Source organism: Hippoglossus stenolepis, chromosome 9 (assembly GCF_022539355.2).
Source record: "Hippoglossus stenolepis isolate QCI-W04-F060 chromosome 9, HSTE1.2, whole genome shotgun sequence".
In the NCBI taxonomy this organism is placed as follows: Eukaryota; Metazoa; Chordata; class Actinopteri; order Pleuronectiformes; family Pleuronectidae; genus Hippoglossus; species Hippoglossus stenolepis.
This window is the reverse complement of record NC_061491.1, coordinates 19,413,387-19,438,688: the sequence shown is the minus strand read 5'-3', so window position 1 is coordinate 19,438,688 and position 25,302 is coordinate 19,413,387. Positions and strand designations below refer to the sequence as shown.

The following is a 25,302-nucleotide window of genomic DNA, read 5'->3' as shown; positions in this document are numbered from 1 at the left end:
GCTGAGCGGAGTTTTGCATTCCTACCCTCTGGACTAATCTTCATTTTTAGGAGTGTTGTTTTTCACTTGGCGTGCATTCTTTCAAATCTCCTCATGTTCTCATTCTCTGACAGTTTTGCAACATGTGCACTTTGCATATACTCAGCTTTTGTGATGTATTAAACGTGTTTGTTTCTTTACATATGTGTACGTTTCATTGTCCACAGCTTGGCTTGATTTATTTCCTGTCTGATGAATGCAGACTTCAGTTCCTGCTTAGTGTTTCACTCAGATAATTTGTGTTAAATGCCTACCAACAAAACAGAATATGATTTTTCCTTATCTTTATCATATTCATACATTTGTCAGCACTAAACCTGGCATTCCAGTGGTTGACAGATTTTTGACAAGGAAGAAAAATCCACGAGCAGAAGAGAAATCTGAGAGCAGATGTGTAACGTCTGAGGATGACTGTGCTCTAATTGGGTGGTTTTGACAGTGTGACATGTATGAGAGTGCGTCTGTTCTTTTGCTGCGATTTTGGGGTACATTTTAATGCATTTCACTTTGAAAACATGAATTATTATTTCATGTCAATATTATAGGAAATACAGTAAATTGGATAGTATCAGTATATGACATTTCTTCACATTTAACACTGCCTGTTAAAGGTCATTTTGACTTGTTCTTATTTCCATTCATGTTTTGAATACCTTAATCCATTCATTTGCTTTATATCTACTACTTAACATGCGCTCTACAGTAATTTGGTTGTGTGTTGACTAAAAATAATATATTTAATGACAGATATATAGCAGCTTTCAGTCATGGGACATTACAGTCTCCTACCTTGCAGGGGTTCAGTTGTTTTCTGTCCACTGGCGTAGAGTCCTTGATCATCACCAACGTCTCTTCTCCAAAACACTGACTGTAGAAGTTCTAGGAGTTGGGGGGAAATGCACAGATTTTGTTTTCATTCAAAGCAATAAGTCGATTTAAGGGTGAGGCTGACATTGTTTTGCTATTTCAGCAATGCCATCTTCCCCTTTTCCTCTGCGATCACACATCAATTCACATTATGCACATTAGCTCACACACAAACACACACTTCCCTCCTTCGTACCTCCAGCCTGTGTGATATCTCAGGCAGATGTGTGATCGCTGGCTCCTTGTAAATGAATTCTCGTTCGTCCAGGTCACCAAACTTGGCCCCATAAAAACCCACCCGGAAATAGGTTCCAAACATCCTCTTATGGCCCTGGAGGGAATCAGAGCACATTTCCTTTTAGAGTCTCATCACTGTAGCATCAGTCACATATTCTTTCCCAATATGGTGGCAGCTTTTTAGGGATCTATATTGTGAATAACACTTGTGTGTGATTTGGGCAATTTAAAGTCATTTTGAAGTGATACGATGTATGAACAGTACATAAAAACAAAATATAGAAATTTAGCTATGCATATGAATTTCAAATTGCTTTTATTCTAATTCCGCAAAAGATCTTTCAAGGTGATCTACTGAAGTGTTTTACTGTTCTAATGTCAACCTTGACATTAAATATTCATTTGAAAAAGCCATTTCAGTCTCTTATAGTTATTACCTTTTTAATGATGTTGTCAAAGGCTCTCTGTAGTTTGTCATGAGTGGATGCCAGTTTCCTGAAATCTCTGTGAGCCTCTAAGATCGGTAGGATGACCTTGTAGACTTCATTCACAGCCTCGTAGAGACCGCCCTGAGAAAACAGCCATTACTGAAGGTTAGTATGATCACACACACTTTATTAAGGAAGGAAATATTTACAATTAAGGCATAAATTAAAAACCAAATGTGGTATGTATGTATGTATATGTGTGATGTACAAAATAAATCATGATTTACTGTCCTATATTAGCAGGAAATAATGAAATACATGCTCTCATCATGTGCAGCGTCATCGTCTCACATTGCTGAAGAGCTCGGCCGCCTGCTCCAGCAATCCCACCAGGCCGCTCTCGGTGAAGTAGCGTCCCGAACACACGCCGTCCTCATCCGGGGACAGGATGTCATCCGACACCGCCGACTCTTCCAGCACATTGGGGGAGATGTTCTGAGGAAGAAAAATCAGTCAGCTGATCAATCAATTAGCCCCCTTAATCAGATAATCAATCACGTGGCTGGCTTTGAAAGGAGACGTCCTACAGTGGGAAACGGAACTAATTTGATGAGCATCCGATCAATGACCTGCTGACTGCTGGGGCTTGGAGTGTCCTGTACCAGAGCACCACAGAGGTCTGTGGCATGGCTCATCGATAACATCATCGTGGTTACTGCTATAACTGTTTGTTTTAACGTCTAGGGAACAGACTGTTCACTTGTACCCACAGGAGCACATTTGCCTTTCCCCCCCCCCTTCATCTTCAAAGACATTGTGTAAAGCAGAGCTACCAGGGGACCATATTTATACGTTGACGTTGTGTGTGTACAGCTCCCCCCTCTGGACACTCAACACTAAATGTGGAAGTAATCCGTGGGGGGGAAACGTGTGATGTGGTGTGTTGTGCCAGGGAGGGGGTTTGCCTCCTTCCAACAAAACAACCATCAGCCACAACAAACAGAAACAGATGATGGAGGGTTATTTGGACTAGCTGTATTTTTCTTTTTGCAATGAGTCTTAACATGTGTTTATTATTATACTATATAGTGTGTATCTGTATTTGCGTCGACTACCTGGAAGGTGACACTCCCAACAGGCAGGTACTTGTGATCCTCCAGCATGCTGAGGTACTCGGCCACCAGGGCAGCAGCGTGCACCAGACACATGGCCGACTCTGTGTAACACTTCCTGTTGTTGTGCTTCTCTGCCATGTTCTGCAGCCAGGTCAGACGCAGGTCAGGAGATGTCTGATAGCCCTTCGCTATCCTGTGGAGGGGAGGAGGAGAAGAAAGGGGGGGATTTGTCTGAGTTGTTTTTCCTTCATTTTTTCCTTGTCCTTTATTGAACCAGCCTTATTGAGAAAAAAATCAATTTTTTAAGAATGACTAGGTCAAGAAAGAGGCTTAAAGTTAAAACAATAAATACGAATCAGAGAACATATGCAGGCTATGGAAACTGTCACACACTTAATATAAGAGCATAGGCATGAATTAGAAATAAGCTAGTGCAGGTGGTGCAGTGGTTTCACTGATTTTGTGTTTATGCCTCAAATGTTTTGGCAAATATTTTTGGCAAGTCTCAACTACAAAACAGCTTAATAGATTTGTAACTTATGACAGTCAGTAGAGTGGATAACTCCACCAAGGCCCAACAGCTTTAAATCGAGCTGCACCAAACTGCACACACAAAAATATCAGCGGGTTTCTGCAGGTTTCGATAAGTTTAAGACTTTTTAAGACCATAACGAATGAATTTGAATACCTATGTCAAGTACAATAGATATGAAGGAATATCAGAGCCCCAGGATTACCTACAATTCCTAATAATTGAAGGTGAGTTGAGGTAGCCAAGTGGAATCTAAAATTCAGATGACTCCATTTTAGACTTTTTTAGACCCTACAGAAACCCTGTATCCTGAATTATTACCTGGTAAATAAATAAAACTTTCAAAAACACCCAATTTCACAATGTCAAAGAAATATAATGGATCTTTGTTCAGATATTATCCAAAATGTAATGGGCTCTTTCTGGCAGTTTTAGGGAAAACCGTTGAGTAGTTTTTGCGTTGTCAACCCACCAACAAACCAACAGAGTGAAAACATAACCTCCTTGGTGGAGGTACAAAAGTTCAGTCTCAAGTAGTCTCCACTACAAAGAAAGCTTTCTGTAATAAAAGAAATAATAAAACCGATGACTTGATATTCTGAACCAAACTGAAGCAAATGAGTCAATCTAGTTACAGTACAGTAAGTCTACAATTGGACAGATAATATCTCAAGTGGTTAGTGGGTTTTATGAGCAACAGAAAATATGGATATGTCCATGGAATCCATGAGCAATCATGAGAATAACAACAGTGGGATGAATCTAAAACACTGAAAAAAACAATTAGTCACTGTACTTCACTTATAAATGAACTCGAGCATCTGGAGACCAAATGTGTTGTTGTGCCAATGACCTGAGTGTGTTTCAGGGATCGGAGGTAGACGTTGAGGTGGGTGTAGGAAAATGTGTAAAGTCATTTTGCACAGCTGTCAGACACTCGCCAGGTCACTGCGACCAAAACCCAAACAGAAAGGTTCATGACAAACGATACGTGGAGGTGACATTAGAACTTGTTGAGGTAAAGTGCCTGAATCAATATACAGCACATGTATGCTCTCTTTGTCTCAGTGTTTCCACTTTGTGTTTGCACACACACACAAACTCCAGCACACACACCGTTTGCATCTGCATATACACACAGCCAGATCAGAAGACTAAACTGCTACCACATGGTTGCCATAGCGAGGGCAGCAAATAGAGGCAAAACAGCGCAGACCACAGAGAAATAGGAACCAGCAGCACAACATAGAGAGAAATCACACTGATGAGAGAGAGAGAGAGAGAGAGAGAGGGAGAGGGAGAGATTAAGAGACAAGACGCTGACGACAGACAGAAAAACAAGGAAACAGGCATTTGTGGAGGACGCTTTTGGCTTCTCACCTGTACATGAGGTCCATGAGCATCTCTGGGTCCTCCTGGAACTCCCTCATTTTCACTGTGTCTGATAAAATACTGTTAAGGTTCCTGAGCAGCTCGTCTACCTGAGAACACAGAGAAACACGGGCAGGCATGAGGCTGCGATATGATCAATGTCAGTAATGTAATACAGTGTGTGTGTGTGTGTGTGTGTGTGTGTGTGTGTGTGTGTGTGTGTGTGTGTGTGTGTGTGTGTGTGTGTGTGTGTGTTATTTTATACCTGTGAGGGTAACTGAGTGTTCTGCATCTCCGTGTCCTCCTCTGCGTAGGCCAGGATGGTGCGGAGCGAGCGTCGTAAGTATTCCTCCTGGAAGTCTGAGGACTTGCCCACCAGCGAGGCCAGAGACATGGTGACCTGCATCTTCACTCTTGAGAAGTTCTGACAGAGACAACAGGGACCTCGGTTAATGTCAGTGTTTCACAGTTTTGCAGTGGTAGAGACAAATTTCTGCGGCTTCTTGAGGCTGAATTTCATGTGCCTATATATTCCACAAAACTCTCAAGTGAAAACCTTTCTTTTTATTTATTTATTTCGCTGGGAGCCAAAGAAGGAAATTTAATATTTTCAATGGTGATACAAGGCACATAAAGTACAAGAGGCAAACGCAGCTTTGCATGAATAGGAAAATTCCTTCTTCTGCCTCTATTTCACCTTTTCACTTTGCCTCTAAATTACTTAGTTACCATAAAACTTCCAATAATAAACAATGCATGCATTTACTCCGACAACAAAGAAGACATAATCCATAGTTAACTCCAAGGAACATTGTGTGATTAAACTTTCATAACAGTCTTTAAAATGTCCTATAATATACATTATACTTTTATAATGATGGTCTAATAATGCATAGACTGTATATAAAGATGGACCACATGACAGCTCCCCAAAAGTAAAAGCCAAATCATCTTGATCGCCCCCTGATGGCTGCCTGCAGTCTAATTCATAAATCCTGCCTCCTCCATGTTAGTGGATGGACCAAAAAGTCAAAGCACATGTCAAGCAATTTATCTCAAAGATTGTTTTCTGTCCTTTTAGGTAGTTCTTATCACACTGTTATTTGAAGCTGTAATAATGTGTTGAAATGTCCTCATTGACAGATCAGACTTGTGATTTGTCGAGCATGTGTATTGGCAGGAACTTGACACCACGGCTCCACAAAACGATAACTCCTCTGTAGACTCCAAATGATGTCAAAAGATAATAGATCACGATCCTCATATCTGGGATATTCTAGCTTTAATGTTTGTTCAACGGGAGGAAGTGGAGACCTTTTGTCTATTTTTATGCTCTAATGTATCATTGGTAGAGGCAACAGAAATTAAATACAAATATTACTGTAGTAACATTACTATTAAGTCTATGAGCTGTAGTTTTGTCCTTATATTAAACATTGTGAAGAACTAAATATTTTATATAATGAACTACTTCCTGAAAACCCTGCTCTATACTCAAGCATATCAGGATAAAGGTACCAGAACGTACTTAAATACTGCACACTAAAATAAACTGAACATCCACCTGCTCACACTCTGTACCTTATGGGTGCAATTGTTTGATGAATCTTTTTGCATCAGCAGTAAAAATGAATCCAAGGTTTCAAAATCTTCTCCAAGTCAAGATTAGCAGGTTTTTTTTCCTCTCTCCTCAGTTCCTGTCCCTTCTTTTTCCTTGTCTCTTCATTTTTCACACTACCTGTCCAAAACAACAGGCCTGGCAAACACCCCTCCATCTCCTGCACGGAGGACGAGTGTGCGTATGTGCGCGCGCGCGAGAGAGAGAGAGGAGAGAGAGAGAGAGAGAGAGAGAGAGAGAGAGAGAGAGAGAGAGAGAGAGAGAGAGAGAGAGTGAAGTCCCATCTATCTCCAGCATGACCAGCTAAGCGGGAAATGATCTCCCATTAGCAGAGACATAATCACCCATGGATCATCTCTACGGCCCCATTCTGTTCAACTGAGCATGGAGCCAGAGCCTAACCACCCATCACTGCCCTCTAACTCAGTGTGTACATGTGTGTATGTGTGTGTGTGTGTGGCTAAATGATAGCCTGAGTCAACACATAACCCTCTTTGTCTTTCTCACTCCTTTTTTTCATCACCTGCTCCTTTTCCTTTAGTTTTCTTTCCACTCGACAGGTTTTGATATCGCGTTTCTTTTTCCTTCTGGATTTTTAGTTTTTTATCCAAAAATTTAAAAAGAAAAAAAGCAGAGAGTAGAAAATGTGTGTGTGACAGACAGTTTGGAGAGCAAGACGAGGGCGGATGAAGGGATGACAAAATAAACAAAAGAAAGGTAGGAACTTCTGTATGAATGAGTCATAGCGCTGAAATGCTAATTCAGATCACAGCTCCCTTTGTATACACCACATAAACAAACATGCGCTGGACACGCAGGGGGGGTAATACTCTTCAGAGGTTCTGTGTGTGTGTATGCGTGTGTTCGCTGCTGCAGGCTGGTGTCTGACTTTCATTAAAGTATACTGACTGTAAACACAGGAAATATCGAAGGGTTATCGAACCAGCAGAGAAATGAAAGAGGATACTCTGTGTCCTAAACCTCCCTTCCTTTAGATCTGTGTCTTCTCAATTTTCTTCTATTTCCCTCCATCACTGCTTCACCTCTGGCAAAACACTGCGCTATCTCCATTATGATTTCCTCCTTTCCGCCCCTTTCACGTTCTCCTTCTCCCTGCCCCAGAGGAACACACACACACACACACACACACACACACACACACACACACACACACACACACACACACACACACACACACACACACACACACACACACACACACACACACACACACACACACACACACACACACACACACACACACGTCTGGCTGTCATTAGTTAAAGAGGGGTAGGAACATGGGGAGGCAGACAGTGACATATCTCCCTGCTCTCCACTCAGAGACACATCCTTCAGCAGAAACTTTCTGCGGCACGCTCAAAATAGACATGGAAAAGACATTAAAGCCGAGGAGGAAAGGAAAAGCCGGGGAGATGGGTGCGACTCCCTGCTTCTTCGCGAGAACAGGTATCATGAGCACATCTGAACTCTCGTGCGAACCTAAATTAAATTTAATCCCACATAAGTGCATTTTCTTCTGCGAGCACAGATGTTAGATAAGATTTTATCAGACAGGAAGGTAACACTGTATGCCTGACATTTGCCTTGAGTGTGTGTGTCTCTATGCGCTTGCATCCTTACAACCCATTGGAAAACTAGTATTGCACTCAGAAGAGCGTGTTCCACCGCCAATGACGAACAGTCCCCTTAAATTCAATCAAGCTGCACCACATTTCACACATGTATAGATATCTTCACCAAGATCCATGAATTCTTCTCTGGGGAAACTGTGAAAAAGTCACAAAAAACACTATCTCGCTATGTTGAAAGAAAGTGATAAAAAAATCCTGGATCCATACCAACATTTCTTCCCTGACCTCTACAATGTCCTACCACGTTTGTTGTAATCCGTCCGGCAGTTTTAGCCAAATCTTGCTCACAAACATGCAAACCAACCAACAAACAAACGGACAGGTTTGAAAACATAACCTTCTTGGCAGGGGTAAGAAAAACGCAATCTTCTTTTGCATGTGATTTCGTGTGTGTGTGTTTGTGCTTACACTGGCATTGCTGTAGCTGTATCTCATGATGAGATAGAGCGTGGCACAGGCCTGGCTCCTGTTCTCATCAACAGGGCTGCTGCAGTACTGAAGCACCTTCTGGCACAGGTCTGCACACTGCTCCGCCTCCTCCTCAAACAACAGGTCCCCGAACTGCACACAAACACAAACACAAAAAAATTATATTAGACATACAAGGCATACACAAAGATACACATGCATATATAAATAAATAATCTTGCTTGTATCAGCAGTTTTCCACAAATAAGAACATTTAATTTAGACACAGATAGTGCGCGTGTAAACACAACCACCCACACAGCTACGCCCGAATTTTCACAAAGTACAACACACACACACACACACACACACACACACACACACACACACACACACACACACACACACACACACACACACACACACACACACACACACACACACACACACACACACACACACCTCTTTATAGTTGTGAGAACACATATAATACATTCCCTTGCCCCTTACCCTTACCATTACAATTTAATGCCCCTAACCTTATTGTAACCCTAACCCAAAAACCAAGTCCCTCAAAAAACCTTTGAATTTGCCAAAATGTCCTCACGGTCATGGTATTGAACCAAAATTGTCCCTCATAACTATAGAACGACATGCGCACACACATATGCACACGCACACAATGATGAAAGTACCTTGACAACGAGCGCTCTGAGCGTGCTGAACGTGTGAGAGAGGAAAGTTGAGCTCTGGTTGCATGTAAGAGAGTGAAGTAACACTTTCAACACTCCGCCGACCACGCTGTCCTTACAATCAGCCAACGGCACCGCCTGGACAAGAGACACATGGAAGAATTAGCCAATCATACGCGACAAATGATAACACCTGCAGATACACTGGGGTCCCATTTAAATGGGAAAGTAGGTAGACGAGTAAACATAAAAATGATTAATACAGTCAATGATATGCTTCAAGCTAAGATTAAAAACTATTGCAGGTGTGGACAACATATTGAGCCATCATTGTGCTTTATGTATTTAATATTACAAGCATTTAGTGTCAGCAGTTAAAAATATTAACCTTTGCATTCGATACATTTTTGCATTATGGCAACTCACTGAGCGATATCTCAATACCAGAGTCTCAAATTACTCGGGCTTCACTTAGTGCTTTCAAACCTTTGTAAAGAAAGCTGAGCTGGGCTTCTTTCAATACCCAGTGAGGAACTTTATTAGTTTATCAATTATGCAAGCACATGAATTGATTTTTTGTAACATGGTCGCTAATGAAAGATAATTTCTTGTTGACTTTCAGTTCCCTCTGCAGATGCAAAACATTAGAACAAATTATAATAAATATGTGGTGACAGCGTAACATCACAATCTTGAAAAACATTAGTATGAATAGTATTAATTTCAGCTGTGGATTATAAGTAGTGACAGTATATGTAACTGTACTGTGTGAACAAACAGTGTTGGAGGATGCTGAATGGGTTCAGGTGATGGACAAAGTGTTTTCCTGACCTGTACGATGGTCTCCAGCAGGTCCAGTACGATGAGGTTCGTCTCTGTGGCCAAGTTCCCGCTGATCAGAGCCTCCTGGTCCAACTCTGCTTTAGTCCTGATGGAAAGTGATCGGACAGATATCAAGCGAGAAGAGAAACAAAGCAAAAAATTACAAAAATTTAAGAAACTCAGGGAGCAAGACAGACACAGGCCAATGTTTTTTTTTTTCCAATCTTTATTCAAGAGAGCAATGTTTGAGAACAGAACTTATTGATCTCCTGTTCAGATTTTGTAATGCCTTCACCTTAAATCCTGCTCTCACACTCAAATAGCGGCTGCTTGTGCAAAACTGTGTGCTTGCACTCAGACATTGATTGTTGGTTGTTGCTCGGGTGAATTTCCTGTGCTCCAGCTTCAGCTCTCACACTGTGGGTGCCTAAGCTTTACTTCTTTCAGAGTCCCGTACGGGCGGTTTCTTCAACCATCTCATGCACTCCCATCCAGGAGTCTTAGAGAAGTAAAGCTAACAATTGCTAGCAATTTAATTTGTCAACACGACACCTGGCATTCGATTGGTTGGGGAATTTTGATGCACAAAAATCCAAGAGCAGAAGTTTCACGTGCACAGAAGCAGAGTGAGTTCGAGGAGAATGGCTAAAGCTGGAGTGAAGGAAATCTGAGTGCAAGCGCACAGTTGCTCTAAAACACAAAAGGCTGCATTCTTGAATAAAAAATTGACGAAACCCTAACAGGCAAAGCAAACTCTTGAAAACTGGGAAGCAGACACATACTTGTCCTGTTTGTCATTGGTCTGTCTCCACTGAGTGAGGTCTTTCCTCCAGCGCAGGTTCTCTCTCTGACCCATGGTCCTGTCCATTCCTGTCAGGGGTTACAAAGGAAACAGCTCGTGAGAAAACAATAATGTACATTTACTTACAGATTATGTACAAAGCTTTATCACTGGAGTCCATGCAACCTAATAGATAGATATATACATTCATATTATGTTTTATGAGCAGATTAGAGAAATTGCTGGTAATTCAAAGAAAACTATTCCCAGTTATAACGCATTCACTTTTTCCTTCCTTTTGTACTTTATACTATACTGTCATGTTTAATATGCCACATATCACCAGTACGGAATTGCAAGCCCATGTACAGATTAACCTGAGACCAGTTCTTTCCATGACTTGCTGATTGCACATTTAATAAATACTGATACTGAGCGCTCACTCGATTTGGAGGTAGTTCGTGTGCAAAACTTGAAAAATTGCAATTCTAAATGTGACAGAAAAGCAATTTCCAAGGTTTAACCCTTAAAGTGCAGGTACCTCCAACTCGTTTCATCATTTCCCCGCGGGCTCCCATTCCTCTCAGCAGGGCTTCTTCCAGCTGCAGCTTGGCCTGCTGGGACTTCTGTAAGGCCTGGGTGCTCACTTTGTCAGTGCTCTGCTTCCCCTGCACACACACATTAACACACAGTCACAACATGCAAGCAAACACTCATACAGGTAGAACATTTTGTGGTAAATACTTGATTTCTGTTTCCATACGTAACTATACAAACATAAAACACATCAATGACTGTTACAACTGACACAAGTAAACAAACGAGTACACTGACCCTGTAATCAAAGCAGGACACACAGATGGTGAGGAGCTCCAGCAGCTTGTTGAGCTGTGACGGAGGCATGTCCACAGTCCAGCGCTGAATTAGATTCCTGTCTGCGTTCTTTATCACCCACAGGAAACACACCAACAGGTGGCGACTGGTGTCCGCCGCCAGGGTGGCTACGGATTTACCTTGCTGGGAAGGGGAGAGGAGAGAGGCAGATATGTAGTTCGATGGGGTATAATGTCGCTCTCACTGAAGAGAGAGGGAACATCTGCATTCACACAAAGGCCTGTGTGCTGTACGTGCAACCACTCTGAGAAATGTTAATCAGAAAATAAATCAGTGATGTACACAGAAGAGGATTATTAGTATGAGTTTTTGCCATTCACACACATTCATACATCTATGGGAAGCACTTCTTTTCTATGAGGGGCAGTTCTAACATCTTAAAGAACACCTACATATAAGTGGACATTTCTTTGACCCTGGTTTTAGTTTGGTGTTGTTCTCTTCCTCCTCTTAATAGGCGTTAAATCTACTGCAGATTAATTTACTTTCATTTGTGAGATGATGAATCGGTTGCTGCTATAGAGGGCTACTGCTGCTTCGCTGTGTGGCAGCTTTGATAAATGTAGTCATTAACCTCCTAGTGCTCGGGGTCTCCCACCTGGAACCCAGTTTCCAGGTATCTGTTCCACACCGGGGCTGAGTCAGGTGCACCAGAACCAACATCAACTATGTGTAGCACGTAATCCAAAACATGACTAGGCTATTTTTTTTAAAAAAACTAAAATGTTTCTTGTACCATTTCTGTTGAGAAGAGTGAAAGATTCAGATATTGTTTGTTTGAAGGGGAACAGCCTGAAAATGAGGAGCGGTCTGGCTGCCAGGTTTGGATTTGTGATGGATACCAGGCCCGATGGCACAAGTGTAGTTTTTCCACAACAGTATTTCACGTTACAACAAAGAAAGAACTGATTCATCACTTGGAAAGAAGCCGAGAGAGCTGAAGAGAGTGGCAGTGTTCAGTTTTAGTGCCTGTGTTGTTGCTGTAGCTACATTTGATGGATGTGTTTGTCAGGGAGGACGACCCTGTTCACTTATGATGCCAATGCCTGCCCATAAACCATCTCCTGCAGACACGTGTGTATGTGTGTGTACTGTACGTCTGTGTATGTGTGATTTTTCAGGATGGATGAAGTGTGTGTGCAGCTCTGACAGCTAATCAATCTACTTCAGTGCAGCTCACCTGTTGGGAGGCTGAATACTTACCAATACCATCACACAAACACGCACACAGACGCACTTTTGAACTTCTAAAACACAATGAAAACCACACTACAATTTGTTATCGTCTTCAGATTACGACATAATTTCTGAATTTTACCATGGACGCCATGGAAACGAGAACATTCCGGCCCAGCGTGTTGAATGGGTTCCCAGCTATCGCCATGGCAACAGACTGATTGATGGGTGGCACATTTTCAAGGTCGTCGTCAGATATGCCCATCTTGTTTTTCCCGCCTCGAGTGTCAGAAACTACAGAGACAAACAGGGGTCAAACACTGTGTTAAACTGGAGGAGGGGACGGGGGTGCACATGGTGAACTTAGAGCCTTAATTGTGCAAAAGTTTTGACACCACTTGTGTCTATATTCAGTGAAGGAGACAAGCATCAACACGTCTTCTGTAGATGAAGATGTTTAACTGCCACTGTGTAACTGGTAACAAAGAAATACAGTCAAAACACTGGTAGATTAACAAAGATTAATGTAACGCAGTTACATAACAGTTGATATGACAAATTAATTGAGTTATTCAGTGAAAGCAAAGGAACAATTCCACTAATATCCATCATGAAAACACATCAGGCTTCTCCATAAGGCAGGGAAATGGCCATACAAAGCTGCAGAACCAATATAAGATAAGATAGATTTGACATGAATTACTCTCACATTGTATTGAAATGGTAAAATGCAATTTCTGTGTAACAATATACTTCAGAATTTATGTGCAAAAATGACAGCAGACATACAGTTAATTGCTCAATGAGTACAAACAGGTTTAATTTAATTTAATGTATATGTCTGTGTGTGTTTTACCAGTGAAGTCCAGATAATTGGTGGAGTCGATGATAATCCCCACCAGGGGGAGGTAGAGAGCAGCCACCTTGGCTCTGACCTCAGGTTTAATACAACGATGGTCGAGATCATGAGAACAAAGCAGGCTATAAATGGCATTGATGGATTTTCTTTGGACCTTTCCCCTGTAAACACACACACACACACACACACACACACACACACACACACACACACACACACACACACACACACACACACACACACACACACACACACACACACACACACACACACACACACACACACACACACACGGAGAGAGAGATATTTACTGATTTGAGTAAATTTTTAGAGCAGCATTAACGTGAATGACTTGCAGCAGGCGAGGTAAGTGTTAAACTACATTACAGCTTTGCAATAAAAAGGTAATAAGGAGGTAAATATCTTGGGTATAACGTCTGTGTTTGTGTTTCCGTACCCCTCTGACTCCATGTCTAAGGCGGCACTGAGCTCCGTCAGCAGCAGACCCGCGAGGTAATGCTGCTGCTTGAAATCCTGAGAAAGCTCAAACAGCCCCAAGATCCTCTGCTGCTCCTGGAAGCTACACGAGCCGGAACTCTGAGGAGGGGAAACGGAGACAAGAGAGCGGCAGGAAGAGAATTAGGGTAAGATTTTAGGTTAACACAAAGCAGACTGCTTAACAGTCCATCAAAAACTGTGTCACGCTTTCCTGGCTGAATTCCATCTCATCTGTCTGATAAATCCCTCAGCTCCACTTTTCAATTCTCCTTATAGCGGATTTTATTTCCTTTCCGAGAAAATCTTCCTCTCCTGGAAGGCATGAAAGCCCAAACATTTGTGAATCGTTTTCTCTTCTTTACCCTCGCTGATGTAGAAACGTGACGATACAACTGAAATATAGGTTAAATGAAAGATGCACATTGTGCCACTGCAACAAGTGCAAACCTCGACTGACCTGTGAGGAGATGGATGGACATGGTGAGGCGGGGGCAGAGGTCGGGCTGCTGAAGAAGAGGCTCAGGTTGAGGTAGTGCTCGTGGCTGCACAGGATTCGCAGGAACTCCAGACGCATGCTGATCAATGTCGGCATTGAAACACTTTTAGCCGACATCTAGAAGAGAAAGCGAGAAAAGAAACATCCCTTAATTCAGGCTTTTATACGACAGAAATTATGCTAATATTCAGAAATATCTCTGAAGCTGTTTCAAAACAAAGATGGACAAGTACACATGCTCTAATAAAATGGCGAGGACAAAAAATCAAGTATTTGAAGAAACGTGAAAAGGTAGTGTTAGTTGGTATCAGTGTTATTTTACCTGGTTGCAGTAGTTTTTCACCAGCTGGAAAACAAACCCTCGGTCCATGAGGGACAGGAGGTCATAGAGGAAGAAGGCCAGGCTGATGTTGACTTTCTCCGCTTGCTCTACCTCCTAAAACAACAATCAACAAGCAGTTATCTGTACCGAGCGGATCTTGCCGATCATTAAGCTGTGCAAGCTGAGTTTTCAGATACTGCAGCGACCTGCGGTTTGGAGGACACCGACAACCGAGGCTGACTCTAACCCAACCCCGGAGAACAGAAGGAGGCTAAAGTTACATTGATTCGGTTGAGATGAGCTTCACATCTTCTTCTTTCCTCACCTTTTGTTGTTTGACGAGGATGGTGCCAATCTCAGCTGTCACCACGGAGGCGATGGTGGTGATGTCATCTTTAAATCGGTCGGAGAAGCGATTTCTTCGAGGGACGTTCTGCTTGTCCAGCTGAGACACGTGCTGAGCCATGCTTTTCACCTGTTTATATCAATCACAAACACAACACATAGGAATCAGTAATACGGATCGTCAATTTACAAACAACATGGAAAATACCAATGATGTGCATCAAGTGATATGACAAAGAAAGGCATGTAAATAAAGGCTTTTTCCTTCAAATTACAATATTGTCCTTTATTAAAGTTATTGAACTTAGATACTTATGAGAATATATGAGAAGTTCTGAAGGGATGAAAGAGAATGTGAGTGATGATTCACTTCCAAAACTCCTAAAGTGTGATAAAATGTCAAGCGACTTGATAAAGCACTGACCACAGCACTTTCAAAATGTCCTTTTTCCTCCTCACACTATAAAACTATCATTTATCTTTTAAGGTTTGTGGCCACAAGGTCATGCAATGTTTGGTGTGAATCATTTTTACAACTCATTCATTTATCACTAACATCGTCAGCAAGTCTGTTTCACAGTTACTGTAAGTGTAAATCAAACACTCGCCTTTTTTAAAGTGAAAAACACAGACACACACACACACACACACACACACACTGACCAGCAGCTCGAAGAAGAACCAGGCATATTTGTACGCGTTCTCTCTGCAGACGCCCGTGCTGACGACCATCTGCAGGGCGAGCTCCTCATGAAACTGCTGCAAGAGAAAAAAAATACACAGACCACCGTGAGACTGGCTTTGGAGAGAGCTGATGGAGTAAATATTACAGTCACAGTAGATATGACATCAAATGTTAAACTGTACATCTCTATGAAAACATACTAGGTCACAGAACTCCTCAGTGTCACACTGCCCTCATGTGGCCACAAGTGGAAACTAGTACTCATTGTTGAAACTCTGAATCACACGACCTGAATGGTGAATGGTATAATTATTGAGTTTCATCTATGCTTGCTCAACGACATGTTTCTTTGTCTTTGCAGTGTCTCCACATTTCATATAAATGTTATTGATATAAATCATATTTCTACAATGAATAACACGATTCTAAATCAAATCTCTGTGGTGTTGAGAGCAAAAGTTAGAGTTGGTCACCTTCCTGTTGGAGGGCCGGGTGCCTCCTGCTGTGTTCAGGTGGTTGTTTACATCCGAGTAGGTGGACATACGGCAGCCTGGGTTGTTGCTACCCTGGAGACAGAAACACACACACACACACAGGTTCCATCACAGTGAACGTGATGGATGCTTTCATTAGTGTGGGTGTCTAGCGGCCTATTACAATATCTAATGTACTGTGGGAATGAATAGCAAATGACTGCGATGTGTGTATTAGGACACGTGCTGAGATATATTATCATACAGCTGTGAGTGTGTATGGAGTTCGTCAAATATATGAAACCATATGTTAGACTGGTGATAGGAAAATACAGGCAGACACAGAAATGGTGTATTACATAATGGTTTAAATCAATGCCAATTACCCTCTAAGAGTACATGAATATTATTTTAGAGTTTCCTTTGGCAGCAAAAATAAGTTTCCAAAACTGAACTGAATGAATTACAGAGAGACTTGGTTTGATGAAACTCTCTGTACCTTGGCAGAGAAGATGTGTTTGATCTCAGCATCTTCAGCAGACATGTGCGGAGCCGGGATGTCGGGGTTGCTGCTGCTGCGGATTCTGGACTGGAGAAGCATATTCCCCACTGTGACTGCTGTGGCCCGACCCATGGTGCTGTAACGGCTCTCTGCAGAAGCCATCGGACTCCCTGTAGCTGGACACCCACAAAAAATGTAATAATTAAAAGAATCATAATCACAGGAAATATGACAGAAGAAATATTTAGAAACCAATATGCTATTACCTGTATTCTGCACTTCTCGAGGGGGGTCAGGCAGACAGAACACCCAGTAAAGGTAGGTCGCCAAGAGGCTGTTCCTGCCCTGCTGGTCCCTGATCAGCTCCTGGCTGTTATGAAGACTGTTGACTATGGACACCACTGATTCGAAGGCTATCTGGGCCAGATTGGCTGAAGAACACAGATATAAACATGCACAAAATAGTCATTCATCAGTCAGAATATCATCAACAGCATCATCATCATGATAAATAACTTTTTCTCTCCTTGGTTTTATAAACTGCATTTCATTTAAACTCATGTTTTTGTGACCATCGATTCAAGCTAACATTCAACTAGTTGATTACAAAAATATCATAAAACATTATGATCAGTGATTAATAAGTTATAATTTTTGAATAAAGACTAAACAATGATTACATTTTTTAAATCAAATTAACAGATTTTCATGAACCAAATAATTGTCTTTTGATTTGGAAGTACAGCGCTTTGCATATTTGTATTTTGTCAATATAGAAAATGTGACTTTTAACTTCAGTCAGTTGTTTATCTTCTAGTACTCAAATTCTCAGACTCCAATTTTGTATCACAGTATTAACTAACTACCCTTTTTCATTATTGATTTTCATATTGAATATTTCTTTAATCAGTTAATAGTTAAGTCTGTAAAATGTCTAAATCCTGGTGGTTCTTAACCCAAAGATATTCAATATACAAAAACAGATGAAAACAGTAAATTTTCAAAAGTTTTGACATTTTGTGTAAAAACTAAACATTTCCAAAAATGTTGCTGTGTTGTTAATTCTCTGCAACAACAGTGACTCCTCACCAGTCTGGCCTGCGATGACCATGGGCTGCATGATGAGCGTGAAGAGTTTATCCAGCACCAGGTGGAGAAAAAGGACCAGCGGCTCTAATCTGGAGGAGGACAGGGAGACGATGCTGAGCTTCAGCTCATGCTCCAGCTTGTTCTCTGGAATTTTCTCCTCCCTGACCCGCAGAGGGAATGTAGCTCCACCCTCCAGGGCGTGGCAGAGGGTGAAGAAACGCTCCAGATGGTTGTCCTGGGACAGAAAACGAAGGATTTCTTACATCGTGATGATAGAAACAGGCTGGGAGACCAATGTAAAAAGACAGTGTGCATGTAATCCTTCAGGGTGGATGTCTCAGCACAGCAGAGTGAGTTTAATGTTGAGTCTACTTGAGTGTGTGAAAGACAGCAAATGTGCACTGTGTTTGTGTGCTCAACCATAACTCACCTGTGTGTGTACAGACGACACGGCCTGGATCTCCAGGTTGAAAAGCCCTTTGTGACTTTCCATCCACTTGACTGCAGGAACCTGAGAGGGAAGTTTCTACACAACAGAGAAGCAGGAAATAAAACTGTGTGTCTTCTATGTCAGTTCAGGCATTAAAATGTCTACTGCCTTTAAAAAGTAATACATTTCCTCCTTTACATTGTATGATATGGACAAAACAAATGTTTTTTTTAAAATATGTTGATGATTGATTGATTGATTGATTGATTGATTGATTTGTTAAATTATTAAATGATTCATTGGTTGATTGGTTGATCGATCTAACCCAGCTGTACTAGGACCAGACTCTGAACAGAGCCGTGGAACTCGGGCTGACCCTCACCCCTCCCTTGTTCTGTATGTGTAAGCTGTTTCTGTCTGACCACAGTTTCAGTTTGTCTATATGCAGGACAAACGGATACAGACATTCATTTGTCTCAGCTGCCACTGGCTTTCTAAATCATTTACTGTGATTTTAATTTATTGAGACCGTGCAGTTTCTTGTGTTTTATTAGTTGTAACACTTTTATGTTATTTGAAGTCTTTTACATTGTATTTATTGTCCATCTCTTTGGTTCAGTTCGAGGTTTGTGTGGATAACTGCTGCCGAAACTACAAATTGCCCTTTATCCTTGAGATGCACATACCTCAGGCGTGTGCAGAGAATAGTTGACAGGTAGTCGGTCCAAGACGATGGGCAGACAGAACTGACCGTTCTGCAGCCGGTCATTATTCAGTATGGGCAGCCACTGGATCAGAGACAAACAGCAAAGTCAGTGTGTCAACGATGAGCATTTTAACATCAGACAATACTGACATTTAGAAAAATAAAATGAACTTCACTCATGCATAAATATAGAAACATAGAGCAGGTGTCGACATACTGTACAATACTATGACATGTTTTCTGTGACTATATTTAGATAGAGAAACTTACAGAGTATCCAATGAGTGTCTCACAGCTGCCGCTCTGGTTCTGTTTCTGCTGGCAGCTGATGTGGTAGAAGGTGAACAGCAGGTGATGTCTCTGCGTCAGACGTGCTGGAAGAACCAGCTTCACTTCCTCATAGAAGTCGGGGGACCTGAGAAAAAAAGGGGACAGGGACAGCGGAGAAGAGTGATGGATGAGGAAGAGAGGGGCAGAGGGGGAGAGATGAAATGACAGGGGAGAGTTACCCAGGCTGCTTATATGACGAAAAGAGGCAGGAAAGTGTAACTCAATGAGGTGGACTTGCTTGTTATGGTAGGTAACAGGGGTGTAGACTTCCTCCAAGAATTCAGGGCCAGTTGATTTGCCAAAAATCACCTGAGAATAAAGGAAATAACAGGTCAAATAAGTCTTCATTTTCATCTCAACTTTAAATAAAGGTTAAATAAAAAAATGTAATATCAATAACTATGTGACTACTGTAACAATCTCTGAGATATAATGACAAATAATGTTCTGTTAACCAAAATAATATTTCTCATTAAATGAAAGCTCCCTAACTTTGGTGTATGTATTCGTCTGTGTTACAATTATTTGTTTAAGCAGTTTCGTGAGCACATGGAATGAAACTTGGTCAGAGTAATGCTGACGACTGATCATAAACAAGCAGCACTCACACGCAGAGAAGAGCCCGGGTCCTCTTCGCTCATGAACTGGATTTTGACAGAGATGTTTCTGGCTGATGTCAGTCTGTTGACAAAGTTGAGCCTCTGCGGGTAGACAAAGAGCAGGTTCCTACAGACACACAGGGAGAGAATGAGACTTTAAAAAATTGTTTAAGAAATCCTACATCTGCCCCCTTAACCAAATATGCACCAAAATGTAGTGTTTATTATCACCTTCCACGACATTTAAAGAACATTTATTCAGTATTTTTTGTCTACTGCTGCTTAAACAGACAAGCAGCAATGGAAACTCATTGGCCAAAGTAATAACCCTTCTGAATGCAAAATAAAGCAGTTGTAATACACATCACTAGGTGGCACTGTCTCTTCAGAAAACCTCTGAGGCATGTAGTGGTGAGGTGACAGCGATGTCACAGAAAAATCAAAACAACCATTTACTGCATCTCTTTGTGGTGTTTATACAACGCTATAATCTGTCCTGAAACCTTGAGTACAGGGGATTACCACAAACTCCACTGAACAAACGCTCAAGAGAACAACAGCATGTAATTACCGTGCAGAGGACTTGTTCACACATGAAGTTACTACTGTTTTTGTTGTGAGCAAAACCATTTTAGGATTGAACTTTGAGTCGAGAGAAACCGCTGGTCACACAGGATGGCTCATTACTACTGAACCATGAGGCAACTTCACAGGTTGCATGGGTGGAAATACCTAAAAATAGGGACCAAACTGAAAAGGAGCAAAGCCTCAAAGCTATGTCGGCTTCTGAGTGACGAGTGCAGCGTGACTGTTCTTGTTGCCTCTGGCCTTTCAGGGAAGTAAAATGTCTGTAAGAGCAAACAAACCTGTTTACACCTCAAGCTACGAAACGTGTGTTTTTCAAATCCTTGTTTGTGTTTCATCCTGCGGAGGTGCAAGTTGTAAACTGGTTTCCTTTCCCCCTGACAGTCTGACAGTTTCATAGGGTCATAAACATTTTGAAAAAAACTAGTACAGTGCCTGTTCCAAACTACTTTGGTAAAAGCTCTGTAATTCAGCTGCAACAAACGAATGTTGTGCTCTTCACTTCGAGGACAAATTGCTAAAGAGGAAGTGGTTCGATGAATGTTGCTTGCAGATGGAGATCAGTCTGTGTCAGTTCAATATGAGGAAATTAATCTAAACTAACCTAATTATCAAAATGATCTGGCTCAGAGTTTGACCCAGTTTCCGACTGCATATGTGGTTTAGCTGACCACATATGTTTTTTTTTCATTTATAAAGTGTGTGTTAATTCAGTGATATGTTTTGTCCGCCATCCTACCTGTAAATGTTGTGCGGGACATACACCTCGCTGGATGGGAACTCCAGCACCTCCTTGACTGGACGAATGTTTTTCTCAGCCACTGGTATGAGAGGGATGAGCTCGGTGGACAAACATGCAAGAGGCGTGTCGTGCACTGGAGACATGTCCAGTTTTATGGAACCTAGAAGACACAGGATAAGACAGATACACATATAAGTCACATGCATGCACACATGATCAGCAGCAAGTGGTTTTGATGCCATGGCTGATTGGTGTGTGTTAGAATTATTTGCTAAATCAATAGACACACATTGATTCAGGAAAATTTTTAAAAGAAAACAAAGTAGCTGTCAGACTATTTCTTTTTCATCAACTTCCTGGAGTCACTGCAGGTTGTCTGGCAACATCATAGTGACAACAAGTCTCCAGGAAGTTACTGCATCAAGCCAAGAAGTAGTACACACACAGTAACACACAACATGTCCTTCCTTATATTAGTAAACTCTACAGTGGATTAAATAAAGTCCAGTTTGTGTTAAGGTAAAACAAACTGGCAGCAGATTCCTATCTAACACACTGACCACAAGAGAATGGGATCTAACTTCTCAAATCTATAAAATAAAATAAAATAAGATAAAATAAAATAAGATAAAATAAAATAAGATAAAATAAAATAAAATAAAATAAAATAAAATAAAATAAAATAAAATAAAATAAAATAAAATAAAATAAAATAAAATAAAATAAAATAAAATAAATTAAATCTAAGAATGACTGTTAAGATGTGTTGAGCAATGACCTGATATCGTCTTGATCCTTCTCTGTGGAGTGGAGTTTTTCTTGATATCAGCCAAGAACTTGAGCAAGTCCTCGTCACTCAAACGATCCCCCTCCTGACACCCACACCCACACCCACACCCACACACACACACACACGCAAACGCAAACACAAAAACAGACACACAAACACATTGAGACAGTTAACTAATGACAGAATATGATGTTAGAGTGAAAAAACACATGACATAGCTGCAGACTTTGCTTCAAATATAAATAACAGATGTGTTTAATGTCAATGATTTTATCCAAAGTATTTGCGTCATGGTAGAAACATGAGAAACCCTTTGGAATGTATAACATAGCATGTTTGATAAAAGAATGAGACAAGGCCAGACTGTAGCCATAGTTACTTGTGTTGTTTAATATATCTCAAGGAAATAACACATGTTTCACTGATCTGTCAGCCTCATTGTGTTTGGGTGGGGGTCCGACCTGTTTGAAGATGGTGCTGATAGTGATGGTCGCAGGTTTGAAGGCAGAAACGTTACAGAATTGATCATCGATGGTGCTGTAGCGCTCAGAGTTCCTCCTGGGAAGCTGCCCTTTCCGGTCAAAGCTGCTGGACTTGACTGGGGAAAAAAAAAGACACAAAAGGTTACAGGGTCAAGTGAAATTCAGCTACACACAATCTGAGGAAATGCACATAAATGCAAAGTCATCACAAGGTGTTCCCGTCATGCAAAAGGCACTCACAAGGTCAAACCCACACAAGGACACAGTAACACAAACCTCTCATGCTATCAGAGTCTGTGACGTCGCGGTCTAAGGCGGCAGTGGAGATGACTTCCATGACATTAACGGTCGCCCAAGCGAAAGGCATCCGATAGCGACCCAGCTTCTGGCAGAAAGACTCCGAGTGGCCCCGCAGCTTCTCAAGCTTGTCCTTGTTCTGAAAAAATATTAGAAAAGACCAAAACAATTATAATCTGTGGAAAATGATAAACATGGTTCGGTTTTCATCATATTACAATTGTTTTAATCAAATCAGCTTTAAGTCAATCAAATAACTTAATAAGTCATCACTCAATTTCTCATTTCACACCCATTTTTCAGTTCACATGCATTGTCATCACCTCCATTTCTATTGCTATTGTTTGTTACCTCCACCCCTCATATGAAAAGTCTTGAGGAGGAATATCTTTTTTGTGATTTACATTTAGTGACAGAAACGGTAATTGCTCTGTCACGTTACCTTTGAAGAGTCACAATCCCTCAATGTCATGTACGGGTCAGCACACTCGCTGATCTCTCCCTGCTGCAGAACCTTCTCGATCTAAAACACAGACAGGAAGTACATGAGTCATCAGAACAGTTCAGCGTAATGAAACAAAAAAAAAAAAGAATCTATAGAGTGTTGGCAGAGGAACCGTGTGAGAAGCGAGAGATGCACAGACAGCACTGCACTGAATTGCAGGGTTCATAAAACCTGTAAGGGGTTGGTTATTTAAAGGCAGGAGGAAAACATTGGAACCCTGTTACTTCCTGTTGCTTCTGCTAAAAAAGACAGGGTACAAATGCTGAGTATTACATATTTTAGAAAAACTAAATAGAAAATAGTGTAAGTCTCAGATAAACAACATTATAGTTTAACTGTTCCACCTGTTATCTTCAAGACATGGTTGATAAAATGGTGACCATGTTGAGTTATATTGAACTAGATAATCTATGTGCATGCAAAACATGTTTTAGCCATTTGAAGCAGAGCATCAGTCCAGTCTTGAATTAGGTCGTTTCTTACTTAATAAAATTATACATAAAAAAAAGTTGGGAAGCAATGAAGTAAAAAATAAGTTTAAACTATTAATACAAGCAGGGACAAAAAAACAAAACACAGAAACTGATTAAAACAAAGAACAGAAACAGGAACCCACAGGAAGTAATGGTAAAAATAAACAGCACATGTTAAAAGGAATGCTTTCATTGTTACCTTGATGACCAGGTAGATATCTGGGGTGGGGTAGGTGACGGAGAAGATGGCAGATCTGGCCAGGGTGGAGTGATCCACATTTGGCGTGTGAAGTTTCAAGAAGTTCTTAAAATGTTCTGAGTTCAGGTCACAGTAGAAGTTCTCTGATATCTGGAGGAAGACAGAGATGAAGGGGGTTTAACTTTAGTTGATAGAAACTTTTGGACAATAAAATGCTGGAAAAACTGAGGGAATGGGTTTGGAAAAGGCTCCAGGAAGCTGTTTTAATGTAAACCAAACACTGATCCTGGAATATCATCTGTTCAGTCCACTCTCCCGTTTCTCCACTCAGCTCCCCGATGACCTCAGGCCACGAACACAGCCATATGTCCTGGTCTGGCTCGGCCTGGTGTGTGTGTCATGTGATACCGTTCACTGTAAAGCCATTAACCGCTCGCTTTCACTCTGCTTATCCCATAGGAGCTCCATCACACTGACCACACCAAAGCAGACATCTGGTTATTCAAAACAGCCCAATATTTTAACTGGAATCCTCAGTATCTGTGATCAGATTCTTATTAGTCTGAAAAGTCACAGTTGGTTTGTTTTAAATCCACTTTTTTTTAAAAAGAAGAAGCTTGACAGACGAATTCCTGCATCAACCTTTTGACGGAAATGACCCTGTTCACTCCAACAAGAGTGAAAGTTTTCAAACGGCTGCAGCAGAGGAGTCCACCGCTTACTGACAAATAACTTCTTGGACCGACAGAGGACACGTCTCAGTAACTGAGGCCAGCTGACTCCAATAGCACATGATGCCTCATATTTCTCATTATACAATTAAAAGTGCACATTCATAGGTTATTATAATAAAATGTACTATTTAGAGTCAAAGCATTTGATTCTGTGAGATGTGAGGGAATGAATAATCCTCTTTAACATAACATAGTTGGAGCTCTCTGTTCGGAGCCCCTCCCACCAGAGCTTTTCACCGAAGGGACGTGCGCTCAAAGCTAAACAAACTAATTGGAGCGACCTCTCTCTACACTGCCCTGGGATTGGTCAAAGTCTCCCTTCACAGGCCAGATTTCTTGGAGGTTGGAGACAGAGCCAATGGAGGAAGTGCAGAAGTTTATATGTAACCTACCCATGCAGCTAAGCTTTGACATTTTCTAGTGAGGAGCACTTGAAATCAGGTTGAAGAAGAAAGATCTTATTATTGGAGGAAGAGCCTTGTGAACATTAGGACAAATAAAATCCTTCAACAGGAACTTTCAGGTGTGT

The 25,302-nt window shown here is 41.3% G+C and overlaps 1 protein-coding gene across 2 annotated transcripts in view; it reads right to left on the bottom strand.

The window, feature by feature from the left end:
* dock8 (dedicator of cytokinesis 8) overlaps positions 1 to 25,302 on the bottom strand; it is a 46,014-nt gene that overhangs the window by 7,646 nt on the left and 13,066 nt on the right. The window contains exons 8-42 of one of the 2 annotated variants that reach the window (XM_035166218.2): positions 24,040 to 24,189; positions 23,305 to 23,385; positions 22,842 to 23,001; positions 22,545 to 22,681; positions 22,072 to 22,165; positions 21,291 to 21,453; positions 19,976 to 20,093; positions 19,606 to 19,676; positions 19,308 to 19,452; positions 19,018 to 19,119; positions 18,332 to 18,427; positions 17,902 to 18,136; positions 17,079 to 17,243; positions 16,810 to 16,988; positions 16,311 to 16,403; positions 15,816 to 15,911; positions 15,133 to 15,282; positions 14,808 to 14,921; positions 14,447 to 14,602; positions 13,949 to 14,088; positions 13,489 to 13,652; positions 12,775 to 12,926; positions 11,397 to 11,579; positions 11,104 to 11,230; positions 10,564 to 10,651; positions 9,791 to 9,887; positions 8,963 to 9,097; positions 8,268 to 8,420; positions 4,855 to 5,013; positions 4,599 to 4,699; positions 2,687 to 2,879; positions 1,923 to 2,066; positions 1,581 to 1,712; positions 1,103 to 1,237; positions 829 to 918 (exon numbers count right to left, since the gene is read on the bottom strand). In XM_035166218.2, coding sequence (XP_035022109.2) covers positions 829 to 918; positions 1,103 to 1,237; positions 1,581 to 1,712; positions 1,923 to 2,066; positions 2,687 to 2,879; positions 4,599 to 4,699; positions 4,855 to 5,013; positions 8,268 to 8,420; positions 8,963 to 9,097; positions 9,791 to 9,887; positions 10,564 to 10,651; positions 11,104 to 11,230; positions 11,397 to 11,579; positions 12,775 to 12,926; positions 13,489 to 13,652; positions 13,949 to 14,088; positions 14,447 to 14,602; positions 14,808 to 14,921; positions 15,133 to 15,282; positions 15,816 to 15,911; positions 16,311 to 16,403; positions 16,810 to 16,988; positions 17,079 to 17,243; positions 17,902 to 18,136; positions 18,332 to 18,427; positions 19,018 to 19,119; positions 19,308 to 19,452; positions 19,606 to 19,676; positions 19,976 to 20,093; positions 21,291 to 21,453; positions 22,072 to 22,165; positions 22,545 to 22,681; positions 22,842 to 23,001; positions 23,305 to 23,385; positions 24,040 to 24,189 — 4,698 coding nt within the window. The remainder of the gene's footprint in view (positions 1 to 828; positions 919 to 1,102; positions 1,238 to 1,580; positions 1,713 to 1,922; positions 2,067 to 2,686; positions 2,880 to 4,598; positions 4,700 to 4,854; positions 5,014 to 8,267; positions 8,421 to 8,962; positions 9,098 to 9,790; positions 9,888 to 10,563; positions 10,652 to 11,103; positions 11,231 to 11,396; positions 11,580 to 12,774; positions 12,927 to 13,488; positions 13,653 to 13,948; positions 14,089 to 14,446; positions 14,603 to 14,807; positions 14,922 to 15,132; positions 15,283 to 15,815; positions 15,912 to 16,310; positions 16,404 to 16,809; positions 16,989 to 17,078; positions 17,244 to 17,901; positions 18,137 to 18,331; positions 18,428 to 19,017; positions 19,120 to 19,307; positions 19,453 to 19,605; positions 19,677 to 19,975; positions 20,094 to 21,290; positions 21,454 to 22,071; positions 22,166 to 22,544; positions 22,682 to 22,841; positions 23,002 to 23,304; positions 23,386 to 24,039; positions 24,190 to 25,302) is intronic. The other variant, XM_047341093.1, reaches the window with a different exon arrangement.